The 15,516-nt window shown below is 35.2% G+C and overlaps 1 protein-coding gene and 1 pseudogene across 1 annotated transcript in view; one reads left to right on the top strand and one right to left on the bottom strand.

The window, feature by feature from the left end:
• Nucleotides 1-8,444: 8,444 nt before the first annotated feature.
• On the top strand, nt 8,445-12,828 carry LOC116004017 (annotated as a pseudogene).
• Nucleotides 12,829-13,033: 205 nt separating this feature from the next.
• LOC116004924 overlaps nt 13,034-15,516 on the bottom strand; it is a 9,409-nt gene continuing 6,926 nt past the window's right edge. Inside the window, exons 5-8 of the mRNA XM_031245126.1 lie at nt 14,301-14,768; nt 14,129-14,215; nt 13,954-14,054; nt 13,034-13,459 (exon numbers count right to left, since the gene is read on the bottom strand). Of these exons, the coding sequence (XP_031100986.1) occupies nt 13,387-13,459; nt 13,954-14,054; nt 14,129-14,215; nt 14,301-14,768 (729 nt within the window). The 3' untranslated portion in view covers nt 13,034-13,386. The remainder of the gene's footprint in view (nt 13,460-13,953; nt 14,055-14,128; nt 14,216-14,300; nt 14,769-15,516) is intronic.

Here is a 15,516-nt window from a genome sequence, read left to right on the forward strand (position 1 = left end):
CTTTGTTTTTAAGAAAAAGTTTTAAAAACCCTTGTGAGTCTATTCAACCCCCCCCCCCCTTCTAGACTCACATCTTGACCACCGGGACCACGAATACCCATTATTGTTTCCTTATGGTGAGGACAAGTATTGTGAAGACATTGGATTCAATAATAAAAAAGCTAATGTCAATGGTGGACGACAGAGGATAAGCCCAAGAGAATTTTTTTTTTACTGTATTCATTCAAGAAGCTCAGAGTTATCTACCTTATTAGTTATTACTAGGGGTGGGCACTTCAGGATTCAATTCATTTTTTTCGGTATCGGTATTTCGGTATTACAAAAAATGATACCATTCGGTTTTACAATAAATTTCGGCTCGATTTCGGTTCGGTTTTAGTTCGGAATTCGGTTCGATTTAGGATGTTCAATTTTCAACATTTACTAATTTTCCAAATAACACACTACCAAACAATACATATTCGCATAATCCAAAGTCTAAAATATAAATATATAAATATAACATAAAACAAAACAATTCAAACACAAAATTAACAAGCAATCCAAATTGTAAAGTAATATCTTGTTCATCCATCATCCCCTCATCACATCATCCCCTCATCACGGATCAATATTAATTATTATTATTTATTATATATATTTAAAAAACTGAACAGTTTTCGGTTCGGTTCGGTAAAAGACCAAACCGAACCGAACCGTTTGGTTTCTCTATATTAAGTACTGTTTGGTTCGGTTCGGTTTTATCGAACCAAAGTGCCCACCCCTACTTATTACATGCTGTGGATGGATATACAATGGTTGAAGCAGGAAGGTAAATTTATATTAGGACATACCAGAAAAACTTAAGGTGTGAAACTTATAGTCGTTTGACTGATGCTTTGACACGTGGAGATGCTTTGACACGTGGAGAGGTTGAACTTTCAACCCAAGGCCGGAGTCGTTTGACTGATGCTTTGACACTACCTACAAGTTTTACTAGTGAGGTGCAACAGTTCTAACTCTATTACAATGCAGTATCTGTTCATAACTACTTTCTCAACCTATTGAAGCACAAGAGTCAGTATTGCCTCCACTGAGGCTCGAACCCACCACCTCCCGTATAAAGAGAAGGGTTTGATGCCACTAGACCACAAGGTCCTTGGCAGGTGCAACGGTTCTTGAAGGATAAAAGTTTGAAAGTAGAAGACCGTCCTGATATTATTTGTAGATTATTCAAGATGAAGTTGGATGCTTTGATACCAGACTACCAAAAGAACAAACTTTTTTGAACAATTGTTGGAGGTATTTTATAAGTAATATTTTTTTCAGTGTTAGATAAAATATCTAATATTTATTTTCATTTAATATGACAGTTATATATATCATTGAGTTCCAGAAAAGAGGTCTCTCTCATGCACATATACTACTTTTCTTAGAGAAGAAAGGTGAAGAAAATCGCGCGAGAAGTCTAAACTCTATCATTTCAGCAGAGATACCTGATCAAAGAAATGATATTGATTATTTCAATGCAGTGGAAGAATTTATGATGCATGGTCCATGTGGAGCAGCTCGCATTTCTTCTTCATGTATGGTAAATGGTCAGTGTTCTAAACATTTTCCCAAAAAATTTGTAGATTCTTTTACTTTTGATGAGGACGGCTACCCTGTTTATAGATGGCGCGACAATGGTAGGACAATTATTAAGAACAGGATTACATTAGACAACAGGTACGTTGTACCTCACAGTACACATTTATTGTTGAAATACAGAGCTCATAGTAATGTCAAATGGTGCAATCAGACCCGTTCAATCAAGTACATGTTCAAATATGTCAACAACGGACACGACCGGGTAACAACTGAATTTCACAAAAGCAGCAATGAAGAAGATAGTCCTCAAGTGATCGATGAAATAAATATGTACTACTCTTGTAGATATATATCACCATGTGAAGCTGTTTGGAGATTGTTTCGTTTTGATATACAGTTAAGGTCTCCTTCGGTGGAATGGTTAAGTTTTCACTTACCAAATCAACAAAAATGTTGTATTTACAGATGATGATGCAGTTGATAATATCGTCAATTGACCAACAATAGCACAAAGCATATTTTTGGAATGGTTCGAAGCAAATAAGATTTCCTTGAAGCAAGGAACCTAACTTACACTGAGATGCCAACAAAGTTTGTGTGGAAGAAAGACGTTAGAAAATGGCATCCAAGGCAAAGAGGTTTTGCAATAGGATGTGTTTTCTATGTCCCACTTGGTACATGTAAAATATTCTATTTGAGATGTTTGTTGAATAAAGTTCGTGGCCCGAGACGTTATTAAGATATAAGAATAGTAGATGTTTTAGAGTATGATTCGTTTAGAGATGCATGTTATGCCAAAGCTTTAGTTGATGATGACAAAGAATATGTTGGTGCAATTGAAGAAGTAAGCGAATGAGCTTCAGCATGTAATTTGAGGAGATTGTTTGTAACATTGTTAATGTCAAACTCAATAGGAAAACTAGAGGTTGTTTGGGAGGTAGTTTGGCACCATTTGTCTGAAGATGCACAATTCAAACTTCGATAACATTTGCGAAATTCAGGTACAAACTTACTACTTATGCTTTTTTAATATGTTTTAGAAGTTAAGATAATTACAACAAACATAAAGAATTTTTATTTTGTGCTATCATTTTCGCATAATTGGTTCTAACAGATTCTCAAAAAATTAACTTTGCCTTAATGGAGATCGAGAAGATGTTATCAACACTAGGTAAGAGTTTGAGAGATTTTCAACCAATGTCGATTCCTGATTTTGAAATGTACAGTCTAACAACGAATAGGTTGATACAAGAGGAATTATCATATGATTGTGATGCTCTAAAGTTGGAGAACGAGATTTTGGCTAGGCAACTAATAGATGAGCAAATGGTGATATATGATGATGTGATTGCAGACAGTGAGAACAACGTTGGAGGGTTATTCTTTGTTTATGGATATGGTGGAACTGGTAAGACTTTCTTGTGGAGAGCCCTTTCTTTTGCTTTAAGGTGTAAGGGTGAAATTGTTCTAAATGTTGCGTCAAGCGGCATAGCTTCTCTTTTATTACCAGGGGTAGGACTGCGCATTCTAGGTTTGCAATACCTATTTCTATTAATGAAGATTCAACTTGCAACATAAGTCAAGGTAGTACTTTAGCAGAGCTCATTGTTCAAAACAAATTGATAATATGGGATGAAGCTCCAATGATGCACAAATTTTGCTTTGAAGCTTTAGAGAGGACTATGAGAGATTTGTTAAGATCAACAAATCTGAACAGTTATGATATAACTTTTGGTGGAAAAACTGTAGCTTTTTGTGGAGATTTCAGATAAATTTTACCAGTAATTCCAAAGGACACAAGGTTGGATATTGTGGGTGCGAGTATATATTCTTCCTATCTCTGGAGATCATGTAAAGTCTTTAGGCTTACTAAGAATCTGCGCCTAAGAGGGATACAATCACTGTTTGAAGTTGAAGAGGTTGAAGAGTTCGCAAACTGGATAGCTAATATTGGTAATGATGTTCTTGGTAATTCAAGTGACGATGAAGTAGAGATCACAATTCTAGATAACTTATTACTTCAAAGTAATGGCGATCCTATTGCTACAATTGTTGATAGTACTTTCCCTATGTTTCGGAGTGGTAACAATGATATTAGTGATCTTCATCATAGTGCTATTTTGGCTCCAACTCTTAATGTGGTTGATAGCATCAATCAATATATGAATGATCAGAATCCTGCTGAAGGTAAGACATATTTGAGCTGTGATTCGGTGTGTAAGTCCAATTCAAACAGAGATATGCTATCGGATTTGCATACACCAGAGTTTTTAAATGGGTTGCGGTGTTCGGGAGTACCAAACCATTCTCTAACTTTAAAAGTGAGATCACATGTTATGTTGTTGAGAAATATTAATCACACTTTAGGTTTGTGTAATGGTACGAGACTAATTGTTACAAGGTTTGTTACAAGGAACAAATGTCTTAATTCATACGATGTCGTTAACACCTTTTGATCCAAGATTGCCTTTCAAATTCCAAAGAAAGCAATTTTCCGGATACTATCTTATGTCATGACAATAAATAAAAGTCAAGAGCAAACACTCCAAAATGTCGATTTGTTTTTGAAGAAGCCTGTTTTCAACCATGGTCAGATGTACATAGCAATCTCAAGAGTTAGTAATCGTAGGGGATTGAAAATTTTAATTTTTGGTGAAAATACACCATTTCTAGGTACAACTACAAATGTTGTGTACAAAAGAATTTTCAATAATGTGTAATACAATTGCAACGTTTATCCTTTCAAATATTATTGCTTTTCATATATTCTATTTTTCTCTTTCTTTTTTTTTACTGTCTATTCTATATATATATATATATATATATATATATATATATATATATATATTGTTGTGTATCGCATTGGTGGAAATACTAGTAATCATACTCTATATAATAGCAAAATGTTTTTGCCAATCATTGTTTCCCGCCCATAGGAAACGACGTAGTTTTGTATATATATATACTGCACTTTAATGACTAACATTAATGGTTTCGGATGTTGTACAATGTGAATGTGCCGACCACGTTTTTTATTTGCATTTAAAGATAACTTATGATTTCAAAATGTTTGTGTTCATTATCAGTCCATACGCCCCTTGAGTTTTACATTAAATAGTTGTAATAATAATACATACAGTATGTGTTTATAATTCAAAATCAAATATCAGCAAATAAATAAATGCGGTATACATAGAGTCCCTCAATTAACACCAGCCTAAAAACTGTTCAATCTCCCAAGAATAGTAATTACAGAAAACAATAATTATGAAGGCAGACTATCACAATTACGATTACACTATAAATAGGGAATTACTCTGAGAGGATAAATCACAAATTAAAACTTTTGAGTGTAGGAATTCTACGAAATCAGCTACAAATGCCTTCTCAATTCGTCCTTGCTTCCCAGGTTACCCCTATCCACACCCGTAGGGGCAATGAGATTGCGTTTGGTCAGAACGTACGAAGTACCTGAATTACGTGGACGAGCAACAAGTAAGAGCAAAGAATGTCTCTTTCACGACGAAGAGGTAAGTATAATACAATGTTCTCTGCAACAATATTCATTGTTTGTGCTATGTAGTTTATTTTTTTAATACAAATATATTATTTCTTATTAGTCAAGGACCTTGTAGTCTAGTGGCATCAAACCTTTCCCTTTATATGGGAGGTGGTGGGTTCGAGCCTCAGTGCAGGCAATATTGACTCTTGTGCTTCAATAGGTTGAAAAAATATTATTAATACTACATTGTAATAGAGTCAGTAGTATTCAAACAAAATAAAAATATTATTTCTTATTATATAGGGTACATACATACATGGGACTATTTCACGGGAGGATGTTGTCAAGTATCAAGAACTTTTTGGTGGTCACAAACTACTACACATACAAAACATCTAACCACAAATATCTGCTAAAGTTCAATTATTCTACCACTTGTCAAAGAGAGTAAGAGCAGAAATTTTCCTAATTTCATGCTTCGACTCAAGTCATTCCAGTCACTGATGGAATCTACTTCTCTAAATGATAAGGAATTGTTTGGTATATCTATCTCTCATGTTATATTGTATATTAATAATATTTATCAAAATATACAAATTTATCATAATATTTCATTGTTAAATTTATACTTATGAATGTAGACATCATAGGCAGAGTTGTTGAGATATGTTCTCCAGTTGAAAAGGTAATTGCTAGAATCCAGACTGATGGATTTTTTACTTGAGGACAGTGAGTAAGTATTGTGATAAATTCCAATATTTATTTTGATTATTATAATAAAATAATTAAATTAAGAACATATTATATGAACTAATACTTATCTTGATAACAGGCAAAGACAACTGAAGTGCACCATTTGGGATGATCATGTAGAAGCCATGCTGCCATACTTTAATTCAACGGACCAAGAGCCTGTAATTGTTTTGATACAACTTTGTAGAGCCAAGACCGTCAATGGTAATAAATTCAAAGTGTAAATATATAGTCTAGAAGTATGAATATTTAGCAATTGAAATGTCTACAAGTCTGAATATTTCTCTACATTTAGGTGAGGTGAGGATTACTAGCTCATATGATGCAACCAAATTGTGGTTTAATCACTATTGCCCAGAATATACAAAGTTTAAGGCTAAGTATGTATTTTCTCCACTTAATTACAATTATCTGAAACTTAAAACATTTATGTAGTCTCTAATGTTCAAATGACTAACAATTTTCTGTGATGTAACAGGTTAAGTAAGGAAAGCACACCTATGAGGAGTATTAGTACTACTTATATTGTATCACAAAGTACTGACTTAAGAGATTTCATATTTGGTTCAGTTGTTATTACTACAATTGCATATTTGTACTAGCAAACAGAGGTTCATGTTCAAATCTTTCTATACTAAAATTTCATACAATAAATAAAATGTTTTTCCAACTGTTTTTCCATAAATAATTTGACATTCTGTGTTTTTGGCTTCTGCTATCATTTGTAGAGTGGAGATTTCTATGTTCCTGCAATGATCACTGGGATTGAAAGCAGTGGAGAGTGGTACTATACATCATGTAAAACAAAAGGGTGCAATAAAAAGCTGAAATCTGAAAATGGACTCATGTACTGTGAGAAGTGTGATCGCAAATGGCAAAATGGTGCAATAAAATATAAGTTAGTTGTTAGGGTTGCAGATGCAAGTAGTGATGCTCCCTTCCTACTATGGGATAGGGAGTGCACAGAACTACTTGGCATGAAAGCAGATTGTTTGTATTCTAGCTATGAACATGTAAGTTAAGAAATCAGTACATTAATTATTTTATCTTTTTTAAGGTTTTTACAGTATTCCTAACTATTGTTTTATGTCTATACTTTGAGGAGAATGTAGATGTTCCTACTGAGTTAGAGAGCTTGATTGGTAAGGCAATGGTTTTCATGGTTAACATAAAAAAGGACAACACATAGAAGATTTTTTATAGGGCCAAAGATTTAGGCTGGTAGTTTGGTCTAAGTAAGCAGCCTGCAAATTACAATAGATAGGACTCAAATTTTTTTATATTGTTTGCAATATTTATAAATAGCATATGTATTATTACAATTGGTTTTAGACATATTAATGTATATATGTTTTACAAGTATCATACTTATTATTGAAGATTTTTTAAATACGTATATATTTGTAATCATGGTGTATGTGAAACATGTCTATTATGTGTTTATAGATGAGAATATGGAACTGGACCAGATACAATCAAGCACTAATAATAAAGCGAAACGAATATTGTCCACATCAGAGACGTATTTAATGCATACACCAATTAGTTGCATAACTCAAGGTAATGTATGATATATTTGAGCTTCGTATTCTTAGTATTCTCATTTTATACGATTTAATTATTATATATTCCTCTTATATTTCAGGTAATATTAATATGGTTAATATATCAACTCGTTAGCCTTTAACTAATATCAGTAATATTAGTAATGGTAAGTAATTATTATACTAATTCTTGGTAATTTCTTTTTACATGAATAATTTTTTATTAAATTTTTTTTAATGTACAATTGTAAATTTTAGCAAGTAGTCACCAAACAGTTCAAAATGAAGGAAGTTATACTCCAGGATCCGTTTGTGTTACTAACACCGTCCACTCAGATATTATTAATGGTAATGCTCACAATTTATTGTTCAAGCACATTATCATTATAATGAATTTATAGATAACAAACTTTGCCTAACTCACAAGTTGTCATTTATCTAGAGTTCCCAATGATCAATCTACAGGATATGTGTTGAATGGTAATTCCCTGCTCTTTCTAAATTAATTTTGTTATTTTATTTTATATAAATTTTTTGTTTTATATTTAACCTAATTTTTTAGTTGAATACTTATTTGAACTACTTATATAGTTTCAAGTAGCGGTGGGTAACTAATGCAAAACGAATTCAATAGTATGACTACCTATCAAGAAACAACAAGAGACCTATTATCAGAATTTCATAATGTAGATCAAGCATGCCATTCTAAACAAATGAAAATTACACAACCGGGTATGTTAAGTATTAACAATGGTCTCATATTTCATTTTTTGTTACAACTTAATTTTAGTGCTAAATTTGGTTTTTGAACAGTTGTTGAATATAAGGATATTGGGGATCCAAGTTACAATTGCAAGCACTGCGGCGCATTTTTTTGGTTTGAAGAAAGGACTAATAAGGCTGTTGTTAGGGGTACTCCCAAGTATTCTTTGTGTTGTAGCCAGGGAAAGATTCGCTTGCCACCGCCTTCCATACCCCCGAATGGTATTTGACATTTATTTGGGGGACAAGGCGAGAAAAGCAAGCATTTTCTTCAAAATATAAGATCATACAATAGCATGTTCTCATTTACATCAATGGGTGGCCGTGTAGATAGGTCCGTTAATATTGGGAACAGCCCTCCAACCTTCAGGCTAAGCGGCCAAAACTACCATCTAATTGGCAGTCTACTACCTCAGGATGGCCAGCGCCCGCATTTCTCACAGTTGTATATCTATGACACACAAAATGAAATTAATAATCGCATTCTAGATATCCGGTAAGTGCATTTTTTTAATTTAATGTATTACAAATGACACGGTTGTATAATATAACATAACTAACTCAACGTAATATCAATGTTTAATGTATTCTAGGCCTAATGGTGGTGATAGTCAAATACACCAAGAGATTGTGGTAGATGTACAACGTGATTTGGATGACAATAATGTGCTGGTGAAGACATTTAGGATGGCAAGAGATTCAATACATAATAACCCACGTGTGGAGGTTAAGATAAAATTGCTAGGGAAGCGAAATAAGGATGCGAGAGCATACAATTTGCCATCAGTATCTAAGGTTGCCGCTTTGATAGTTGGGGATTTGGAACCAAATATGGGTGAACGAGACCTTTTGGTTGAAAACCATGGTGGAGGGTTGAAGAGAATAAATGAACGTCACCCATCCTACTTACCATTGCAATACCCATTATTGTTCCCATATGGAGAAGATGGGTATAGGGACGATATCCCATTTAATATTTCAAGAGGCAACGGATCGAAATGTAGACAGAGAATTACCCCAAGAGAGTACTTTGCCTTCCGTTTACATGAGCGTTTGATGGAGACGTCAACGTTGCTTTACTCAAGGAGGCTACTCCAACAGTTTATTGTGGATGCCTATACAATGGTTGAGGCTGGGAGGTTAAAGTATATTAGAACACACCAAAAAACGTTAAGGTGTGAATCTTACAACTGTTTGACTGATGCTCTAACACGCGGGGAAGTAAATCCCGCTGCTCAAGGTCGTAGGGTTATCTTACCGTCGAGTTTCACCGGTGGTGCACGTTACATGATTCAAAACTACCAGGATGCCATGGAAATTTGTAGATGGGTTGGGTACCCAAACCTCTTTACTACATTTACTTGCAATCCCAAGTGGCCGAAGATTCAACGGTACCTAACCAAGAATGAGTTAAAGGCAGAGGACAGAGCAGATATCATCAGCCGAATGTTCAAGATTAAGTTGGATTCATTGTTAACTGATTGTAAGAAATACAAGCTATTTGGAAATGTTAGGGCAGGTATATTTTATTAATAATTAGCCAATTTTAATTTTTTTATGTTTATTAGTTGTATATGGAAAATATTGACGATTTTTTTTATAATACAGTGATATATACAATTGAATTCCAAAAGAGAGGATTGCCCCATGCTCACATCCTACTATTCATCGATCAGAACACAACCGCAGGCTACTAGTCATCCTACTCCAACAGTTTACTCAAGGAGGCTACTATTCATCCTACTAAAAATGACCTGGACTCAATCGTCTCAGCAGAAATTCCTGATCAGAATGTTGATCTAGAGTATTACAATGCAGTGGCTGAGTTCATGATTCACGGCCCATGTGGTGCTGCACGTTCGAATTCTCCATGTATGGTGGCTGGAAAGTGTCCGAAGCATTTTCCCAAAAAATTTGTGGACAAATCGAGCTTTGATGATGATGGATATCCAGTATACCGACGCCGCGACAATGGAGCAACGGTTACTAGGAATGGTATTGAGCTTGACAATAGGTCTGTGGTCCCTCACAATCGCCACCTTTTGTTAAAGTATAGGGCTCATATTAAGGTTGAGTGGTGTAACCAATCACGCTCAATTAAATATTTGTTCAAATACGTTAACAAAGGTCACGATAGAGTTACTGCTGAATTTTACAAAGCTACAGTAGATGATGAAGGCGGGAAAGTAGTAGATGAGATAAATATGTATTACGACTGCAGGTATATTTCCCCTTGTGAGGCGTCATGGCACATATTTGGATTTGAAATTCAACATAAAAATCCCGCTGTAGAACGTTTAAGTTTCCACTTGCCTGGGCAGCAAACTGTAGTATTCGAAGATGACGATGCAATTCCTGAACTCCTCAATCGCCCAACCGTGGCACACAACATGTTTCTTGAGTGGTTTGAATGCAATAAGCAATACCCAGATGCTAGGTCTTTAACTTACGCTGAAATGCCTAACAAATTTGTGTGGAAGAAAGATGTAAGACAATGGCATCCACGCAAAAAAGGTTTTGCAATTGGGAGAATCTTCTACCTTCCACCAGGTACAAGAGAAATCTACTACCTAAGGTGTTTACTAAACACAGTGCGTGGTGCTACGTGTTACGAAGATTTGAAAAATGTTGAAGGCAAAGAATATGAATCCTATAAGGAGGCATGTTATGCGCGAGGTTTGTTGGATGATGACCGAGAATATGTTGATGCGGTAATTGAAGCAAGTGAATGGGCATCTGCTCGTGCTCTAAGGAAGTTGTTTGTGACGCTACTAACCTCAAACTCAGTTACAAAACCCGAGACGGTATGGGAAGCGGTATGGTATCATTTGGCTGACGATGCCGCATATAACATACGAAAGCTTACAAATAATCCAAGTTAGCATTTTTTTATATTTGTTTCAATGATTTTTATTATTGTACGGGTTTTTATTATGCATAACTAAATACATGTGTACTTTAATAAATATCATGCTTTTAATATGTAGAGCTGATCTTGAATGAAGTAGAGAAGAAGAATTATGCATTGAATGAGAGAGAAGAGTTGTTAGCCGTTTGGGGTCGAAGCCTGCAAGACTTTCCTAATATGCCAGTACCCAACAGAAGTGAGTCTAGGATTACATCTAATAGGCTAATATATGAAGAACTCTCCTATGATTGTCAAGCTCAAAGATTTGAAAATGAAGATTTAGTTCCGCAACTAACTGATGAACAAAGTAACATCTACAGCACTATTCTGGATGATGTTGATACAAAGGCTGGAGGTTTGTACTTTGTTTATGGTTACGGTGGTACTGGGAAGACATTTCTTTGGAGAGCGCTTTCTTCATTTTTAAGGTCAAGAAGTGAAATAGTTCTAAATGTTGCTTCAAGTGGTATAGCATCATTATTGCTTCCCGGTGGACGTATGGCTCATTCAAGGTTTGCTATTCCCATCAACATAAATGAGGACTCCATATGCAACATTAAACAAGGAAGTCAATTGGCCGCATTAATTGTACGGTGTAGTCTTATAATTTGGGATGAAGCCCCGATGATGCACAAACATTGCTTTGAAGCTTTGGACAAAACTATGAGAGATTTGCTAGGATTTCATAACCCATGTAATGCAGGAATGACTTTCGGTGGAAAAACAGTTATGCTTGGTGGAGACTTCAGACAAATACTCCCTGTCATTCCTAAGGGAACAAGGCAAGATATTGTTAGAGCAACTATCAATTCATCTTATTTGTGGAAGAATTGTAAAGTCGTGAGGTTAACAAAAAATCTTCGATTGCGGAATATTCAAGAAGATGCGAATTCTCGCGAAATTGAAGATTTCTCCAAGTGGATTGCAAATATTGGTGACGGTGTTTTAGGGGAAGCAAATGATGTGGATTATGATATAAATATACCTGCCCAGAATCTATTAGAATATGGGGATGATCCTATTGCTACAATAGTTAATAGTACATTTCCTTCTTTCAGAAATGGAAGTTATGATCATACTATTCTTCAAGACCGAGCAATACTTGCCCCTACTTTGGATGTGGTTGACAGCATCAATCAGTACATGAATGATATGAATGAGGCTGAAGGTAAAACATACTTAAGTTGCGATTCAGTGTGCAAATCAGATTCAAATGTTGATATGTTGTCAGATATGCATACACCTGAATTTTTGAATAGCATCAGATCGTCAGGTATTCCAAACCAATTTTTGAATAGCATCAGATCGTCAGGTATTCCAAACCATTCTATAACACTAAAGGTAAGCTCTCCAGTCATGTTGTTAAGAAACATTGACCATTCATTAGGGCTTTGTAATGGGACTCGATTGATAGTTACTAAATTGGCTGATCTGATCGTGTTATAGAAGCTAAGATTATGTGCGGAGCTCACGTAGGTACAAAAGTGTTAGTTCCACGCATGTCATTGATGCCTTCAGATCCAAGAATACCATTCAAATTTCAAAGGAAACAATTCCCTTTGATGCTTTCTTATGCAATGACAATAAACAAAAGCCAAGGCTAAACATTAGCCAACGTCGGTTTATTTTTGAAGAAACCGGTGTTTAATCACAGTCAAATGTATGTTGCAGTTTCAAGAGTAAGTAGTCCAAGTGGGTTAAAAGTCTTGATTTGTGGTGAAAATGGAGAGTCTCTTAGTACGACAAAAAATGTTATATGTAAAGAAATTTTTAACAATTTGTATCAATGAATTTTATTTTTTTTAATTTCCTACTTTGTATCTTTTTTTTTTTTTAGTATTGAATCTATAACGTTCTATTTTTTTTATAGGTGCAATATACTCAAATTTTGAAATATTCAAATGCGAAATATAATGACCGTGCATCGCACGGGTTCGATACTAGTTAATAATCAATATCTACATCTACGTGCCCACATCAATTAACATTCATCCATGCTTCGAATATGATCTTATTAAAAAAAAATGCCAAACTTTAAAATCAGACTCCTCTACCTTACAAAATACAGAGAGAGAATTAGAGAAGATGCGCTACTTAACATGAAGAATGGAGCACCAAAGGGGCAAACCACAAAAAACAAAAAAGGGCTTTGTCATTAACAAATCTACCTTACAAACTCTTGCTGCTGCTATGGACAATGGTTTTTTACCCTAACTGTACAGAGTCAATGAGCCTTTGATCCATAAACAAAACCGATAATTAAAGTGGCAGGCACTGTACAAATTTAAAGGATATACACTGCCTCGGGAGCCATTGAAGTATCATTCCTCCTCTCACCTGCCAGTCTCTCATTCCTCGGAGGAACTAGTCTCGGTAGTTACATCATCTTCACTAAAACTAGATGGCATCTCTGCAGCAGACCTGAAGTGATTGTTCGTAGAGTGTAAGCCCAACAGAGAACTGATGGCATTCTTTTCTCAAAACTTGTACAATTTTTTTCAATAGCAAACAGGAATACCGTTATCAAGTGGTAATGATAGCTGTGCAAGAATAGCATCAGACACATGGAGATACAAATGCACCATATTATACTAGAAACTGTAATTATAAATCTAATGTAGTCAATTTCTGTGGTAAAATGTTTCCTAGTTTCCTACATCTGACTATTTGCACACTTTTCCCAAACTGCGTATTAAAAAGAACATTTGCCTGCATAAATATGCTGAATCTACCGTCCTATGGTGTGCCCAAAAAGTAGTGAAATGCAAAATTTGTCTCTAATGCATGACACACCATGTAATTATCTAAATCTTCAATCACATTTGACATGCCATTGTTATTTTTATGTGACATAGGCACACAGTTAGGTCAGAGAGAGACAAACTTAAGCACAAAGTAAAAGTTCCAACTCAAACCTTGTTCCTTGATGATTTGTTGGTAATGGCATTCCAGCCAATGATGCATTCCTCGCAAACTCTCGACTGTTAGACATGTGGTTGCTTGTCCTCTTAACATCCTGAATTTCAGAGTAACATCATTAAGAAGCATATCTAAAGCAAAACATTACTAAACAATCGCTAACAGCCATACCGTAGTTTCATATTTCCTAGGAATCTTCAGTTGACCTTGATTACAGCTTTCATCAAGTATTGCTCCATCTCTACAGAATAAATCATCCTACAAATAATTTACAAGGCAACATGTATTATTAGAAAGTTGGACTGAACAAGGAATAATGGCATACACAGGGATAGGACTATACCTTTTTAAGACTTTTAGAGATGCCTTTCTCCCTGACATCATGATAGATGCCGACCCTATTACGTACAGTTGAAGGCTTGCATTCAAAATGCTCCACCTGTGAAGCCTTAAGGCTTGCTTCATAGTTTCTTTTCAACCGTGGCTCGGCTTGCTCGTTAGTCATCCTTCCACTATTGGGGCTTAGAAGACATTGGTTAGCTACAGAGTCTATCCTCATTTCTCCACCATGTTTGGCCATAAGCTGATGATTGTCTCTACTGTTAAATAACATTTCTCTTGCTGGAACCTCATCCTTATCTCCTGGTGAGTTCCGTACAGAAGCAGAATATTCAGGAACTGGCAGAAAACTCTTCTGCCTAAGCTTTTGGTTAAAACATTTTTCTGAGTGATCAGTTCCATGTGGCCTTTTAAGTTTTTCAGAGAGCATATCAAGGTTACGAGAGCTTATCTTTGAATAGTATCCATATCCCTGTTGGGGAAATGTAAAAAATGAATCAGCAGAATATATACTTTTTCTTTTCATAGCAATGAATCAGCAAAATTTTACATTTTCATGTATTTGAGAATTGACAAGCAAGAGAATAAAAGATAACCATGGATGCAGTATCAACATTACATTACTAGGTATACTGCCAACAAATCTAGCCTCGACTCCCACCTACCCAAGGAGAGGGGAGGAGGGAGGGGAAGTAGATAGGCTTTGGCTCAGGCTACTTCTGATTTGGTTTGATAAAGAGAGAAAAAATAAAAATAAAAAATAAAAACACATTTGACCTATATAGATTGGTTATTTGGTAACCAAATCTACTATCGGCATGCTTATAATCCTAAGCTCTGAAAGAATAAACATATCAAGATCATGAGATATCTATTCCTGAATTTGGCATGTCAAGCAGGATGAGTGATCAGAAGGAGAGAGAGAGAGAGAGAGAGAGAGAGAGAGAGGGAGCAGCTAGATGGCCCTTGATCAACCAAAAAAAGAAGAGTACAACCAAAGTTGTTCTTGATACCGTATACATTGAAATGTTGTAAGAGAAAGCTTCTTAATTGTGTTGGAACTTACACGTAAAATCTATTCATCGATGCAAATCCATCCACAAACCTTTTGAGGATTGATGATGCAAATGGAATTATTTACGTGATAAAGAAATTGATGCCTGAACTCCAAAATAAATGAGACTATGAGAGACAAGATATGAAAAAAAAAAAAAAAAAAA

Source organism: Ipomoea triloba, chromosome 14 (genome assembly GCF_003576645.1).
Source record: "Ipomoea triloba cultivar NCNSP0323 chromosome 14, ASM357664v1".
Classification (NCBI taxonomy): domain Eukaryota; kingdom Viridiplantae; phylum Streptophyta; class Magnoliopsida; order Solanales; family Convolvulaceae; genus Ipomoea; species Ipomoea triloba.